This window comes from Danio rerio, chromosome 10, assembly GCF_052040795.2.
Source record: "Danio rerio strain M-AB ecotype USA chromosome 10, GRCz13ab, whole genome shotgun sequence".
In the NCBI taxonomy this organism is placed as follows: domain Eukaryota; kingdom Metazoa; phylum Chordata; class Actinopteri; order Cypriniformes; family Danionidae; genus Danio; species Danio rerio.
In genome coordinates, this window is record NC_141030.1 from 38,867,501 (window position 1) to 38,885,708 (window position 18,208).

Genomic DNA, 18,208 nt, shown 5'->3' on the forward strand with positions numbered 1-18,208 from the left:
ATGTGCAAACACACACACACACACACACAGAAAGATAAACACGTAAGTGGACACAACACACACACACCCGTGCGCACATACATACAAAGACATAAACACATATACACATATACACACACACACACACACACACAGGCATATAGACACAAACACACAGAGACACACACACACACACATACCCAACACCAGACACACAAACACACACACACAAAAACACACATACATACAGACACACACACACATACCCAACACCAGACCCCCTCCCCCCAAACACACACACAGAGAACATATAAGTGGACACAAAGGCGCACACACACACACACACACAAGTTTGCACACACACAAAGGAATACAGACACAAACACACAGAGACACACTCACGTGTATGTACACATACACAAAACACACATACATACAGACACACACACAGATACATAATCAAACACACATACAAACACAGACACACACACACACACACACACACACACAAACAAACACACACACTGATTGGCCAGGGCCCCTCAGTCTTCTTCATTGGCTTTATTCTCTCTGAGCTCAGTGCAGATGGTGCAGAGCGTCTGCTGGTCTAATGGGTTTAACCTGGCCAGGCTCAGATTAATGGCCCAAACTGAACCAGCAAGTGCAGAGGCCAATGCCATCCAAAAAAAGCATGACCTTTTGTAAATCATTGGGAGATGTCAATTATAACTGGAGATTTACTGACAGCCATTTATTTGTGGCCATTTGTTTTAACACACTCTGTAGAAACGTGAACATTGCCATGCGTTTATTTATTGCTAGTCAAGTAACATTCAATTAAGCAGAACGTTCATTCATTCATTTTCTTTTTTCGGCTTAGCCCCTTTTTTAATCAGAGGTCACCACAGCGGAATGAACCGCCAGCTTATCCAGCATATGTTTGACACAGCCGATGCCCTTCCAGCTGCAACCCATCACTGGGAAACACCCATACAACTCTCAGTTCCACACAAATATACCTCAAATAAAAATCATTAAAATCGTCCCACAGGGAGGAGGCCTCGGGGAAGACACAGGACACGCTGGAGGGACTATGTCTCTCGGCTGGCCTGGGAACGCCTCTGATTCCCCCTGGAGAAGCTGGAGGAAGTGTCTGGGGAGAGGGAAGTCTGTGTTCTCCCCCGAGACTGCTGCCCCCGCGACCCGGCCCCGGAAAGCCGAATTAAAATGAATGAATGACACGCTTTTTGAAACCATACATTTATAAAGCATTTACAGTTTTTCTCAGTCGCTTTGGTGCGTTTCTCACAACACCAGTGCATTTCTGCACAACAGTTAATGCATTTCTCAAAACAATTACAAACTGCAAAACCTAGCTGATAACCTGCAAAAGCGTGTCACTTGCTCAAAATGGATAGTTCATTCCTCAAAAGCAAGTATTGATGTCAATCAAAGTGTCAGTATCATCAAAATGAAAAGTCGTGACACCATTATTTATGAACTAGATAGCCAAATGGCTTAGTCATGTTTTCATTATGACAGTTTACTCTGTACATTTTTTCAACACAAAAAAGTCTGATTTTGGTGACACGTCCTGAAAATGCTCAAGACAGCACTTTATACTATTTGCACAGCCATTTGAAAACTACAGTAAAGTTAGACATCACTGCATTTAGTGAGGTATCCGAGTACATGACACAATATATTTATGTTTCACATGTTTACTGCATTTGCTCGTTGCAGTTCTAATTTATTCCCAGCATTGTGCAAAAGAATAAACACACGGTTGAACTGTGCACAACTGTAAACAATATTGCAGTACATATTGGACCTGAACCTACAACATACACAGGTCAGTATATCATTCATCAAATTGTTCAATTTTAAAGACATTTTTAGGAAAATAAAGATTTAATTTTTTTTTATAAAGTTTGCTTGACCGATTTTGACAGCTAGTTCAACATTTTTGTATGTAATGACTCAAGTAATGAAATGAGGACTGTTAGTTTTATATGGAATGACTATTCAGCATTTACAAGTTTAGTTAATTTTGGCTGACATGACACAAGCAGATGAAAATGTTATAAATAGCAGAGAGTTGTATGAAAGCAATTGATACATGTCCGAAAGGATCTGCAATTTGTTGAAAGGAATGAGAAACTGCTACTATGATGTGCACAAATGACTAATTGTTTTGAGAAATGCATGACCTGTTGTGCAAATGTAAATAGTGTTGTGAGAAATGCACCAAAGCCACTGAGAAAAACTGTAATTGTGTCTAAAGCATGGGCAATTATCAGACAAATAAATCCTTCTTTAGTATCTGAAAAAATTAATAAATTATATAATAAATTACACCTTATAAAAATATACCTTATATCGTCATGAACTAATTTCTCAGTTAATTTCAATTTGGTCTTGAAAAGTAATACATTTTCTGTTTTAGTTGAAAGATGTTGTTTATTCAGCAAAATATATGTTACTCTGCTTCTCTGAACTAATTTATACTGAACTGTTTCATTTATCTACAGTATTTAGGCACGTATATTATAATTAACTGTAATTAAAATACCTAAAAAGTATTCCCTTACCTTAGTTTTACTTTTAAACAAATACTGTTAAACTATTCAAACATATTAATCTTAAATGTAGACCTAAACACATTTTAGGTTAGTCAGAGAGAGACCGAGAGAGAGAGGCTTTGACTTTAAAACATCTTTAATTTACATTAATGCCTCAAAGAGCAAAGAACAATCATTTCAAAATCACACCAGACTCCCCATTCGTATAATAGCATGTCGTTTTAAATTAAAATTCAAGTAAATAGAAAGAGACAGAAAACAAGCAAAAGAAATAATCTTTTTGATTTCTTGTGTCTTTGTTCCTAACATCAGTCTCCCTCTGAACCATCTGCCGCTGTGAGGGAGCATATAATTACCCCAAACAAACCCCTTCCCCCAGACCACAGTCTCTGGCCTTCCTGATTACCCCAATCCCACCTCAACTGAGTCCCAGAGGAAACACAAATCCTATATTTGACTTAAACAGCTAACTTGTTAGTAATTAATTATAGTTTTGTTTGGAAGGGAACATAAATATGTTGCTTGACTTTTAATTCTGAACTTGGCTGATATTATAAATCAGGGGTCACCAAACTTGTTACTGGAGGGCCGGTGTCCTGCAGATTTTAGCTCCAACACTAATCAAACACACCTGAACAAGGAATCAAGGTCTTACTTAGTATACTTAAAACATCCAGGCAGGTGTGTTGAGGCAAGTTGGAGCTAAACCTTGAAGGGAAACCGGGCCTTCATGACCGAGATTGGTGACCCCAGTTATAAATAATGACATATGTTGTGCTATGCATATCCATTGATGCTGTCGTATGTAAACCAAACAGTATCTGCAAATAATCTGTGCTGGATCTTTTCTCGAAACTACATCTCAAGTTCACTCGATAGGTAGTCAAATGTGTTGTATTAATTTTTGACAACCAGAAATGTTCAAATATATATAGTTTTTCATTCATTAGTTTTGTTTTCACCACTGTGGAATGAACCGCCAACTCATCCAGCAAATGTTTCATGCAGCGTATGCCATACCAGCTGCAACCCATCACTAGGAAACATCCATCCACACACTCACTTACCCAATTCTCCTTTAGCGCATAACTTTGGACTTGTGGGGGAAACCAGAGCACATGGAGGAAACCCACGTGTACACAGGGAGAACATGCAAACTCCACACAGAAATGCCCAGTTGAGGCTCGAACCAGCGACCTTTTTGCTGTGAGGCGATTGTGCTACCTACTGCAGCACCGTGACGCCTATAGTTTTCCGTTTTAAATATAATTTGTATGAAATAAATACTAAATGTGAATAAAATGCTAACAATGTGAACATTAAACATGCTAAAACATCTAGCAACATGTAAAAAAATATACTGGCAACTTGGTGAAGCTTCATAGTAACTTATTGAAACATGCTAGCCACTTTGAAACACGCTAGCAGCATGTTAAAATGTGATTAAGCACATAAACAACTTGCAACAAGTCGTTCAATAAACCTAGCAATTTGCTGTAACAATTGCAAACATTCCATGTTTAAACTAACATTTATAAACACGATTTATAAACACGCTAACAACTTGCGAAAACAAAGATAGCCAGCAATATGGTAAAGAATGCTAGCATTATTCTAAATAATCCTATCAATTGTTTAAACATGCTACTATTAAAAAGCTAGCAAATTGTGAACAAACAAACATGCTAACATCTTGGTAAAACATGTTACTTCCTAAAACATGCTAGAAACATGACAATCTTAGCGAAGCACTAAAAAAAAGCTTGAACATGCTAGAACATGCAACATGCTAAACATAGCAATTGTCTATTACAGTTAACATACTAGCATACGCCTAACGTTAGCTGTTTAAATATCGAGTTAAATGGAGCCATGGCATGGTATTTCAACCTATAAACTCTTGTGTAACAGTTGTGAGTTTTTCCACAAAGTGAATGAGATTCCCTCGTGATCTCTACAGCAGGAAGGCTTGATGCCAGGCAACAGTTTGTACACAGGTCGGGAATAATCCGAGCCCAAGAAATCAGACACATGCACACGTGTGGATGACGAGGGCACTGTGAAAAAAAAATAATCTGAAAGCAGTGCGGAGATTATCTCTAATCCACAGACTCATATATTTTCTCTCATATGCATTTTAAAACACACGAGTGTATATTGTATAAATCGTCTTTAGCGTGGCATGTGACATATAATGTCATTTAATCTCAGGGTAGTGCTCTATATTGGGTCTGTTGATGTGGTTTTTCTTCGGTTAGATGTGTTTTTGCTGTCGCACACACTCACTCACTGTCTGTCTGTCTGTCCGGGATGGATATCGCGTTTATTTTTAGATCCAGTGGGTTTGGCCTACAAGAGTTTAGTAGCTATCCATCATGTGCTGTGAGGAGGGTCGGTCTAAAGATGAAGACGTCCTTCCTGTCCCACATTAAACAGTTGCTCTGAACGAAACACACACACATACTGCTATAATTTATAGTAAAAGCTGTAATGTTTTTGAAGTAGAACGTCCAATTAATTTATTGTGGTAATAGTTGCTACAGTAAGCTATATTAATAAACAAATGACCCAATATTTTAGTTTTGTACAACTACAGGCTATCCCTACTGAAAAAAAACCCCAGCTTAAACCAGCCTAGGCTGGTTGGCTGGTTTTAGCTGGTCGACCAGGCTGGTTTTAGAGGGGTTTTGGCCATTTTCAGGCTGGATTCCAGCCATTTCCAGCCTGGTCAGGCTGGGAGATGACCAGCTAAAACCAGCTTGACCAGCCTAGCCAGACTGGGAGCCCAGCCAAAACCAGCTATGTCCAGCTTAAACCAGGCTGGTCAAGCTGGTTTTAGCTGGATTTAGCTGGTCATTTTCCACCCTGACCAGCTAAGACCAGGCTGGAAATGGCTGAAAACCAGCCTGGAAATGGCCAAAACCCCTCTAAAACCAGCCTGGTCAACCAGCTAAAACCAGCCAACCAGCCTAGGCTGGTTTAAGCTGGATTTTTCAACTGGTATATTATACGCTATGATACACTACAGTTTACATGTAGGCTACTACAGTTTTTATTAAAGTTTATCAGTTCACTATAGTTAATACAGTATATGCATTCATTAATAATGAGGTTTATAAATGTTAAAATATAGAGTTGAACACACATTACAGTATGTTTCAAAGGCAATGTATTTACGACCCACATAGCAAAATTTCTCTGGCTTACACAATCAGTTTTTGCTTGGTTCACATGCCGCAGTGAATTTCGGAATATGACTGGACCAAGTCTGGCTTCCAGACAAGTGCCAAACATGTAGCCTACCATATCTGGGCCCAGTCTCAGCCAAGTTAATAACCCAGCACTGGGCCAGACATGTGTGTGTTACGACTGCTATTAAACTGATAAAGCCATAAAGCATTTCGCTTTAGGCACACTATACTTTTTTTTCTCTAACCGATTTTTTTTCCCTCAAAAATAATTTAAATGTGGGTCAAGACAGGTCAAACTTACGTGGTCCACATATACATTTTTAACATCTGGGCCAACTACTACATTTGACGTCTGGCCCAAGTCTTGTGTGAATGTGAATAAATTTAGATGTGTAATATTTTGATAAAACTACATGGTCTACATAAAGTATATCATTGAATTATAATTACATCTGAATTACTCAGTTCTCATTTTTCTATTGCATTATATTCATTATAATTGATGCATTTTGTTAAAATGTAATATTTTAAAATAGAAAGTTTTTTTTAATTATTTATTTATTTTTCATTAATATTAAATATTTTCTGTAACAAATGCATTGAGCACAAATGCATTGAGCACATCTTAAAAGTTACCAACCCAAAACCTTTTTTATTAAATAATATGAAATAATAATTCATTTTCTTTATTCTCTATTTTCACCTATTGATACTCATTCCGAGGCTCCTAGGGATTGTGCAGCACCATTGATGCGATCCAAGACCTGTGAAAATATGATGCCAAGGTATCCATAATCCTGGACCAGGCCGTGTCCAGAGCAGATGCTGTTGTGGTCATTGAGGAGCGGAGAGCATGAGACTGATTCCTGAAAGACCACCGTGACAGACGAGTCTCCGCATTGATCTCGTGGGCCAGTCTGAACACCCGCCGGTGCCCTACTCACACCAGCAGCTCTCCTAGATGGATGTTCCGCGTTCTCCAGCCTCTGGTGCCTAGACTGCGGCTCTGCACAAGAAGTTTGGCCAGAAGAGAAATGGCCGTGCCCAAATGAGCCTAGTTACTCTTAAGGTCTTTTAATCCTTTACTTCTACTTTACGTCAAGTGGTGAAGTTTGTTCCCCCACTTTCGCCACTGGCTTGCTTGGTTTGGGACTTGTGGAGCTGCGCATCAATGGATTTGCTCGTCATCATTTGGACTTTCAGCAGTGAAAATGCAACCACACTGAACTAAATACACTGAACTTCAAATCTGAAAACTGAAGCAGTTTCAGTTTACTAGAACTTCTATGGTAAGCTGCTTTAACACAATCTACATTGTAAAAGTACTATAGAAATAAAGATTAATTGAATTGAATTAAATAACTATATTTTAAATATTTGTTCACTGTTAATTAATATTTTAATTAATAATAAATGCTGCACAAGAAATGGTTCACTACTTAAAATGTTACCAACCCAAAACCTTTTGATTAAATATCTTAATATCTTCCCAATGAAAATTAAAACATCAATCGTAAAATGAGAGCTTTATTGATATCAGATGAAATACTGATTCCAAATTCCTCACACAAACTTTTTTCTTTAAACCCCCCCCCAAAAAAAAACAAAACAAAAACCATTGGAATAGGAAAAGCGGTCCCACAGAATGATAAATACACAGATTGAGTGCTAAAACAACACATGATGACTGATCATAAATGTACACTCAATAAAATAAGACAATATACATTAACATCAACACCACCTAAACCAATGAAGTCACAATACAACTGAACCAAACGAAACACAACGACGTGACTAAATCAGAACCTCGAGCTCAGTTTGGTCAGCCTATAGTTGATGAAAGAGTCTTTGGTTGTTCAAGGCTTTTTATTTACGAGCCTCTCTTGGATGACCTCATTCAGCGGCCACATTTACTAGCTGTCGATCCCGAAAAAAAAGAGTCTGGTTTACCACTTGATTTGTGGTTTGATGGCGGGAACATCACAGGCTGTAAAACGCCTCAGTTCCCTTTTCTTGGGCTGAAGACTTTGCTCTGGCTAATGTACGCGACCTGTGCCCTATAAATGGCATATAAATGCCTCATTAACTCCATAATCACATTCAAAAGGAGGCAGATCACAATCTGGAGAGGAAATGTGCACACAAACCTCTATCAAACGCTACTACTTCCGCTATACGAGGTCACAAGTAAGACCACTGTGGTTGCTACGGTTTACCATAGGCGTAACATCCCTAAACAAACGTCGAAATGAACAGATCAATAAATAGACGTATAAATAAACAACATGCAAGTGACAGAGAAATAAAGAAAAGAGGGAAAACAAAATGGACGACGCTTACGTTTCAGGGCCAGATTTACTAACAGCTTGCGCCAGCACAAACATTGTCAAAACAACTATAGTGTGAAGACACGCAGTGATGGAAAGGCGCGAGTTATTTTTGCAGCTTATTGCGTTTCTCTTTCAGAGTTTGTTATATATTTATGTATAAGCAGCTTGTGTAATGAAATGTGTTGTTGCCTATTTACTAACGCAAACATATTCATATCATGATGATCAGGTCCTGGATACAAGACAAATTTAACAAACCAAGACATATTATTGGTTTGTAATTACCATGAATTGTGTCCTAAAGTGTCACCCATTATTTGGTTACTTTTGACAGTGGAAACGTAAATAAATGCGTACCGTACTGTACTGAACCGCTCAGTGTAAAAGAGCCAGAACAAGTTGCTGCTGCAGTTCATTTAACGGCCACCGGTGATGACACTAACGATATTAACAATATTTCTGAATTCTACGTATAGCCCTTTAAATTAATCATGCAACATGATTTACTAAGGTTTGTGGTACACAGTTTGCTAGTGTTTGCGCCATTATTTGAGGATGAAAACAAGCATGTCAACCTATTTTGCGCTTTTTGTGATCGCAGGATGAGGAATGCCGTAAACATAAGATGTGTGGTAACATGTTGACGTCAGGGTGTTTACACTTATCGGGTTTGGTTTGATGAAGAAAGCTGGTGGGATTGCTCTAATAGAGCAGTTCTTTTTTTTTGACTGATTTTTTAAGCATACTTTTTTTATCATAGTCACAATGTTGCCCATTACAGTTCAATATATGTGTCGTAAATGCCTCATCGCAAATCTTCATTTGTGTGTGACGGAGATATTTCTGGCACTGTTTTGGCTCACATTTCATCAACCATCACATGTATGAATATTAAATTAGCTCTGCTGAAAAATATATTTCATAAAAAGAAATATTTTTTGTGTTGCTACAGCTACAGATTTAGTCTTAATGGCTGAGATTGTGAGCGCTAACGGCTGATTTATACTACATTCATGCTTATGTTCCGGAGCAACCTTTGCACGGTCGCATAGCCCTTGCCATGCTTGACGCCAATGTGCATCTCTCAAACATGTAACTACACGTCACAATGATGCATAGTGCAAGCTCTGTGATTGGTCGGCTTGGTAGCTGTGATGAGTGTGGATGGTGCTGAGAGCCACAAACCCAATGGAGCGAGTGTTTACAAGTGTGGAGTCCCGTGAAGGAGCTGCAGATGGAAACTTTTGTTTTGTGTTTACCTCACGGTTAAAATTGTTGCACGCCCGCTGGCTCCCGCCTCTGAATGAGCTACTTCTACAGTAAGGTAGTATTCAGAATAAAACAAAACACCAGCGAAGAAACTCAACACAGAGGAACATACAAATCTACTGCCAGATAGCGTTTCGGAAGTGTTATTGCAGAGTAACGCAAACAGCATGCAGAAATATAAATGCACAGCTACATGGGTCATGGGTCACGCCGAAAACTCGATGCAAAAATATAAACCAGCCTTAATGCCGAGTTCAGACTGCAGGATTTTCAAAGTAGTCACATCACAAACGTTTTCATACTACATGACTATCTGGGGTAGCATTCCTCCGCTGCTGTGTTTATACTGCAAGATTGAGAATAGGACTTTACAATGACTTTACAATAGGAAGAATCGCAGGCAACTTTGTCTCTGTCCGCAAACTACGTCTCACAAACACACGTGAGAAGTCACTTTGGAAACAATGCAAGGTCACATGGTACACGGGTCCTCAACAACCGGGCAACGAACCAGTACCGGTCCGTGGATGAATTGGTACCGAGCGGAACAAGAAATCACTACCTATTTCTGGTATATTTATTATCTAAATCTAGACGATCTTTTATTTTGAAAAGTATTTTATTTAGAAAAATAACCGCATTCTCTCAGTTACATCTCAGTCACTTGAGCACCCAAATGTAACTCACAAGCAGCAAAATGAGTAAGAAACAGACATATTTGGCAAGTTTCTTTGCTAAGAGTAAAAGGCCCAGTAAAGAACCCACGAACTGCCAAGGAATGGATCCGCAACCCATTTGTCAACAAGAAGATCAACGTCATTGCAAATGACGGCAGCATTGTAGGATATGCTGTTCGCATATCCCGTCTTTTCTAGTTCACGCAAGTTCGTTTTTTCCAGTGGAGGTAACATGATCGCGCCTTCCAGTCGCACTCAGTTGAATGAATGCCACAAACACAGCGAGTCAGGTGACAAGAACTGACTGATCAGCTTCAGCTTGTATGGAATATACACATTTCGGCAGACCAATTACCCCATCTTCCCGCTGGCCTGGATGCTGCTCTCTCATTGGATGTTATTTTCAGTCAGAACACATTTCACACGGCATGATTTTGAATCGCCAACAGGTCCAGATATTTAGCATGCCAGATATCTCACGGGTGTCGGCGACTCTTCGGCGATTCTCTCAGATCACGTCTTTGATAGTTCACACTGTGCGACTGTTACTCACACGAACAAGCACTGATTTGCCTGTGAGTTCAGGCATTTGTCGGCGATTCCTCAAAACCTGTCAGTGAGTCAAAATCGGGCCTAAAATCATGTAGTCTGAACTCGGCATAAGTGAACCAAAATAAAATCTATTATTTTTGCATCTTTGGTCCAGACCAAACACACCAAGATAACCAAACTACAAGTGTGAACACTTCGAAATTGTTCTTGATAGATTGCATTTGTCATTTAAAAAAAAATAGCTCTTTAAATCTTGCACTTTTATGGGATTGCGCAGCACGCTATTTCGCCCTGTGTAGTAAATCTGGCCCTCATTTAAAACACAGATGAGTTCAAAGGTGCCGTGCTTAAACGGGTTCATCATTCACCCTTCTTTTACCATTGGATCCAGCCATTAGTTAAACCTGAGTGTGGGACAAAACTGTGACCTTGGCCAACCCAACAAAGGAAAGCAAACATCGATTTGTGTCAGTTTGCGCTCCCTTAAATCAATTAGGAAAAATCTTGCACCATACAAACACTTGGTGTCTAGCCGGCACACATTCGCTCAGTCACGCACGTGTATTCATACATATACACGGGAATAGAGGGGGTTTGCGATTCTGCTGCTGCTGCTGCTATGAACCTTGCATCCTCAAGGTTTCGAGGTGCGTGTCAGGTAGATCGATTTCCAGGGAGGAAGTTACAGCCAGATAATGAAACTAATTATTCATCTTCTTTCCAGCATTATGGGCCACGGGGAGCTCAGGCTCTTCAGTCCCAGCCGTTGTCCTTGATCATGTGGGCCAGCTCGATGATGAATTTGCCCTCCTTGTACTTCTGACTGCTTTCGAAGGCATGCTCCTAATGGAAAGAAGAAGAGGGAGGGAGACAAACGGTCAGGAGAATGTCAAGCCAAAAATAATGGACATCTGTCGGGCAGCTTTTCTGGGTGTGTCAATCAAATACAACACTGTTAAAGGTCCCGTGAGTTGCTTTGAAATGTAAATTTTTTATTCAATGTTTGACATAATTCATTCATTCATTTTCTTTTCAGCTTAGTCACTTTATTTATCAGGGGTCACCACGGCGGAATAACCTGCCAACTTATCCAGCATGTTTTACGTAGCGGATGCCCTTCCATCTGTTTCCAATTGGGAAACATCCATACACTCTCATTCACACTCAAACACTACGAACAATTTAGCTAACCCAATTCACCTATAGCGCATGTGTTTGGACTTGTGGGGGAAACCGGAGCACCCGCAGGAAACCAATGCCAACACAGAGAGACCATGCAAACTCCACACATAAATGCCAACTGACCCAGGTGAGGCTCGAACCAGAGACCTTCTTGCTGTTAGGCAACATCGCTACCCACTTGCCACCACGCTGCCCTGTTTGACATAATCTCAACTGAAAAATTAAGAGACGGCGGGACATAGAGTAGCTCCTCCCCTTTTAAAAACAGCCAATAGCGTTTGGTTTTTATCACAGCTTTGCCAGTGGGAGTGGTTGAGCTCAAACACATCAAATCAAAAGCAAATGAGAAGCATCTTGAAGGGGGCGGGGCATGTCAGATACTAGAGAGCATTTGATTGGTCAAGATTTGATGACAAACGGAAGTATTGGGTGACGTCAAAAAATTGTTGATCCATTTAGGTGGAAGTGACAAACTGTTTTCTAAGTAACAAAGCCTATTTTCTAAGCGCAAATTTTGTCACTGTTTTGACCTCACTATACATGGGACAATTAAATAGCAGTCCCTGCTGAAAAATCCAGCTTAAACCAGCCTAGGCTGGTTGGCTGGTTTTAGCTGGTTGACAAGCCTGGTTTTAGAGGGGTTTTGGCCATTTACAGGCTGGTTTCCAGCCATTTCCAGCCTGGTCTTAGCTGGTCAGGCTGGAAAATGACCTGCTAAAACCAGCTAAAACCAGCTTGACCACCCTGGTTTAAGCTGGATATAGCTGGTTTTGGCTGGGCTCCCAGCTTGGCTAGGCTGGTCAAGCTGGTTTTAGCTGGTCATCTCCCAGCCTGACCAGCTAAGACAAGGCTGGAAATAGCTGGAAACCAGCCTGGAAATGGCCAAAACTCCTCTAAAACCAGCCTGGTCGACCAGCTAAAACCAGCCAACCAGCCTAGGCTGGTTTAAGCTGGACTTTTCAGTAGGGGTATTAAAAGAAACATTTGTAACGTAATGTGTGTGTTTATATAGCACATTTATTGTGTATGGCCATACACCCAAAGCACTTCACAACCATGCAAGGGATCTTTCCACACCACCACCAGTGTGCAGCATCCACTTAGATGAGGCGATGGCAGCCACAGGACAATACGCTTATTTCAGGCAGCCACCATTTTAAAGAACCAAAGCGAGGCTGCGGTGGGAAGAAACCCGGAGGTATAGGAGCACTGTAAACATTGCACTAACATGCTGTGGACTACAAACCTCCAGCTGTTGCAGATATATCAAAATGCAGAAATGGTGTAAACATCACTTTAATATCATTTAGTAAGTTTAATTTAAACAATTAAAAGCAAATTAGCATAAAAAAACATCACAATCTCTTTAAGAGTAATATGCTCAAGTGCCCTGCTAGGCTTCAGTTCATAGCTTTCCTGCTTTAGCCTATGTAACCCGATGAGTGATAAAACACTGCAGTCCTCTGCAGCACACCCTCATGTTGTATGTAATAGTGCTGTCCCGGTACTGAAGTTTTAAAAACGTCCATTTCCCGCTAACATTTACCGTTCAAAAACAGCGCTGATTTATTATAGTGTTCACCAGTGCTCATCAGTTTACCGCTCTTCACCAAGTGCAAACACAGATACATGGAGACTGTAGTGCGAAGCAGCCGTGAAGATCAGTCGAGTCATCAAGCAGATCGCTAATCTGTGTTTGTTTTCTTTGTTTGTTCGTTACTACACCTGTACACGTAAAGTGCTACACCTGTAAAGTCCAGCATCTTCACATTGGCACACTGTCTTGACTAGTGTGGTTGAATGACATTTGTCCTGGGAGCACTGTACAAATATGGCGGCGCTATTGACGCATGCTCAGACTCCGTATGCAATATAGTGTATATATCTATGCATAGGTAACATGTTTTAGCTGTTGTTATTTGACAGTGTGCTAACATGAAGAAGCATACTAGTTTTACTATGCGTTTACATTTATTTCTATATATTTTCTCACTAAAAACTACTGCTTAATATTTCTGTGGAATCCAATAATTTGATCTAATTTCCTTTGGTGAACAGAACATTTAAATTAACAACTTTTACAATTTAGTTTTTGTAAGTTATATAAAATTGTACATTATTTACGGTCAAATGACACCACGACATGCTAAATAAAAATTAAATAAAAAATTGTAGCCAAATAAACTACCAGACATTAAACAGAGAGGGAACTTGTTTACATTTCCTGAAGTGTGTCCGGCTGATTAGCCATCTGCTAGACTGTGAAGACTACAAAATTCAAAGCCAAACGACTGTAATAATACTGTTGTGTCTTGCAAAGCACAAGGCACTCAGGAGGCTGTCAGCAGTAGATTAGTGACGTGGGAAGCAGGTCACGAGAGTGTAGAAAAGCCACTTAAAGTATCTCTCTTGATGAGCTGTGTCCGGGTCTTATCCCTCATATACGAGATATACAGTAGAGGAGTAATCTGGACTGGCGGGGAGAAAGCTGTAAAATGAGAGTGTCTGTCTGTTGTGAGTGAGTCTGCACTATAAAAAGTATTTTCAGTATTTTGTGATTCATGTTTTTAATTTTGTTATTTTTCCCCTTTTATTTATACTTTTGCATTGCATTATGGGATCTTGATCTTTGCAACACCTTTTAACCTTGAAAAGTAAAAAAAATACTTTTATTGACATTTTTAATAGTTTAAACTAATGACTGTAAAAAATATGGACGACGCGACAGCCCCTTTTCCCATTGAACGCCTTGAGGGCAAAACGCCTGCTTGACGGGCACAAACTGTCGCAAAAGACTGCTGAAATTGGAGCCTTGACATGCGCAGAAGGATTGTCTGATGGAGCCAGAGGAGGAGCCGCGAAAATCGAGTCGAGCTTCCAACCAAACGCTTTATGTAAAATCAACCACGCCCCCCGAAATTCTCAGCATGCGTTTGCTGTCATATCAACACAAATGGATGTAATAACGTTAACAAAGATGAGGGTTTTATATATTCAATCGCGCCAGCTCCGGGCCGCAGCGCATAACCTACTCGCAGCGACGCAGGCTGATTCCGGCTCGCATGCGGCAGCGCCGGCTCGCTCGGCCGCCGCATCTGGCTCGATTGACTCGGGCTGGAATCGGGCAGTGAGTCCAGGCATCCGGAGTAGGTCCAGCAGAGGTAGTCAGTCTGAGCTCTGAGGGGTAAGTCTCCGGCAGGTGAGAATCTAGCCAGAACTGGCCCGAGTGTATTTTGCTATCGGGGTGGTTAGGCGTGTATCAGCAAACTAATAAAGCCCGAAAAAAGCCCTGAACTTAGCGAATAAACAGTGTTCCACCAGGATCATGTATGTCAGAAACTATAGTTTACTGTTGAACTCATTTTGTCAAGGTGAAATAACACAGAAATCGAATAATAACACTTCAGTCTCCTGCCGAAGCTCAGACGCGTTGCTTTGAGAAACTGTCAATCACAGCTGTCAATCACGATGACACGCCCAGCATTAAATTACTGCTAAAAACAAACTTTTTACAAAAATGAAGATCTGCACCTATTTCAGAACAATAACCAGTGCCTTAATCGACCAGAGCTATCTTTCATCTTTCTTTTTATTGCAAGTGTAATAATTTTTTTTATTTGGGCTCAAGTCTCCTTCATTAACACGGGGAGGTGGGCTTTATGACTTGTACTGCAGCCAGCCCGCAGGGGGCGATCTAACAGCCGAGACCTTCACTCAAACACAGGCTTGCGGCACACTTGGTTTAAACTGATCTATTGTCTGTGAAAAGTCAGTAAAAGTCACTTTCTTAATCTGTAGAGTTGAATTTTCAACAACAAAAGTCGACAGAGCTCCCACAATTAACAACCATAAATAAACGGAAAACACAAAACACCTCCATATTTCTGGTGTGATTGAGAACTTACATATTTCCAGCCCAGAGTGGTTTTACAGTTCTCACAGTAGATGTCGGCCACAGCGTGCAGACCCGTCAGCAGGACCCGCTCCTCTGCTGGACCACAGCCCACATTCACCCTGATTGATGACGAGAGAAATCAATTACAAAAACAAAAAAAACAAAAACAGTAGCCATTTTTGTTGGTAGCATGGTTTGCACGTCGCTAGCAAATGACAAATGTTTTTTACAGGATTTAAGGCCATGCTAACATGAAATATCATGCTGCTAGCATGTTCTTATCGTGGTACTTTGCACACTGTGAGCATAAATTAGCATGTTAGTAACATGGTTTAATGTTTCTAACATGTTTAACATGTTGTTAGCATGTTTTAACACAGAGTTGCTAACATAAATCTGCATGTTACTAGCATTTTTTTATACAACTACCATAGTTTGCAGATTCAGATGTTTAAAAAACATGTTAGCATGTTGTTGACTTTAATAAACATAGCCTATATCTACCATGTTTAACATTTTGCTAACTCTTTTTATTGTATGTGTAGCATATTTGTTTATTTTATTTTTGTATGTATTTGACGGTATTAATTGACAGGTTGCTACATATGGTATAACATATGGTAACAATGCTTCAGCATGAGTAGCTAACAAATCAGCATGTTACTAGCATTGTTATACATGATCTAACATAGTTTGGAATCAGAATCAGATACAAAAACATGTTAGCAGGTTAGCAAATATCTACCCTGTTGCTATTAAAAATTTACTATTTTTGTATGTGTAGCATATTAGTTTATCATATTTAAGCATGTGTTTTCTGGTATTAATTAACATGTTGCTAATGTTTTTTGGCACATAGCTAACATGTTGCTAGAATAAATTTGAATGCTGCTAGCATGTTTAAAAAGTAGCTAGCATGTTTTTAATATGGTACTTTCAACACTGTGAGCATGGATTAGAATGTTAGTAATATGTTTTACTGTTTCTAAAAACGTTTAGCATGTTGTTAGCATGTTTTAACACATGGTAACAATGCTTCAGCATTAGTAGCTAACATAAATCAGGATGTTACTAGCATTGTTATACATGATCTAACATAATTTGGATTCAAAATCAGATTAAAAAACATGTTAGCAGGTTAGCATATATCTACCCTGTTGCTATCAAAAATGAACTCTTTTTATTGTATGTGTAGCATATTAGTTTACCATATTTATGCATGTGTGTTCTAGTATTAATTAACGTGTTGCGAATGTTTTTTGGCACATAGCTAGCATGTTGCTGGAATGAATTTGAATGTTGCTAGCATTTTTAAAATGTACCTAGCATGCTTTTAATAATGGTACTTTGCAGACTCCTAGGAAGGATTAGCATGTTAGTAACGTGTTTTACTGTTTCTAAAACGTTTAGCATGTTGTTAACATGTTTTAACACATGCTTCAGCTAGAATTGCTAACATCAACCAGCATGTTAATTACATTATTATACATGATTAGCATAGTTTGGATTCAGAGTCATATTTGTAAAAACATTTGATTGAATATTAAACATATAGCCTATCTACCTATTTATCGTTTAACATTTTGCTAACTCTTTTAATTGCATGTGTAGCATATTTGTTTATCATATTTGCCCATTGTTTTCTGGTATTAATTAACATGTTGCTAATGTTTTTTGGCATATAGCTAACATCTTGCTGGAATGAATTTGAATGTTGCTAGCATGTTTTAAATGTAGCAAGCATGTTTTTATCATGGTACTTTGCAGACTGTGAGCATGTTTTACCATTTTGAACACATTTAACATGTTGTTAGCGTTGTTATGTTGTTTTTAGCACATGGTAACATGCTTCAGCTTAAGTTGCTAACATAAATCAGTGTGCTATTAGCATTTTTATACATGACTAACATAGTTTGCAGATTCAGATAAAAAAAACATGTTAGCATGTTGCTGATTTGAATTAACACATTTACCATGTTTAACATGTGTAGCATATTTGTTTATCACATTTTGTATGAGTTTACTAGTATTATGTTACTGTTTTACGAGTATTATGAACAGGCTGCTAATGTTTTTGGGCACATGGTTTACATGTGGCTAGTTTGAATTTGAAAACTGCCAGCATGTTTAAAATGTAGCTTGTGTTATCTTAAACCTGTTATCAGCATGTTTTAACACTACACCAAGAAGAATTAGCATGTTGCTACCATTTTTAGCACATAGCTAAAATTTCTTTGCTGTTGCTATCACTTTATTGAGTGAAAGTCTATAGAATATGAAAACTGTACATCTGAAAAGTTTGGAAAGATGTAATGTGGCATATTTCTCAAGCCAACATAATTACTAACCATTCTGAAATGTTTAAGATTTATGGCTTGTTGTTTTGCTGCTTTGTATGCAACAAAAAGTGGTAAAGTGACAAGCCATAAATCTGAAACAATTCGCACAAGGACACACTACAGTACTTACACTGAGTTGAAGAGGTAGGCCCTGCCTTGACTCCCTTGAAAAGACTGCAAAGGAAATAAAGCAAAATGAAAGATTACGA

The 18,208-nt window shown here is 39.2% G+C and overlaps 1 protein-coding gene across 2 annotated transcripts in view; it reads right to left on the reverse strand.

The window, feature by feature from the left end:
- Positions 1-7,263: 7,263 nt before the first annotated feature.
- Positions 7,264-18,208, reverse strand: part of ypel2a (yippee-like 2a) — a 39,046-nt gene continuing 28,101 nt past the window's right edge. Inside the window, exons 3-5 of one of the 2 annotated variants that reach the window (XM_087271131.1) lie at positions 18,130-18,173; positions 15,671-15,779; positions 7,264-11,426 (exon numbers count right to left, since the gene is read on the reverse strand). In XM_087271131.1, coding sequence (XP_087127257.1) covers positions 11,337-11,426; positions 15,671-15,779; positions 18,130-18,173 — 243 coding nt within the window. In that variant the 3' untranslated portion in view covers positions 7,264-11,336. The remainder of the gene's footprint in view (positions 11,427-15,670; positions 15,780-18,129; positions 18,174-18,208) is intronic. The other variant, XM_087271132.1, reaches the window with a different exon arrangement.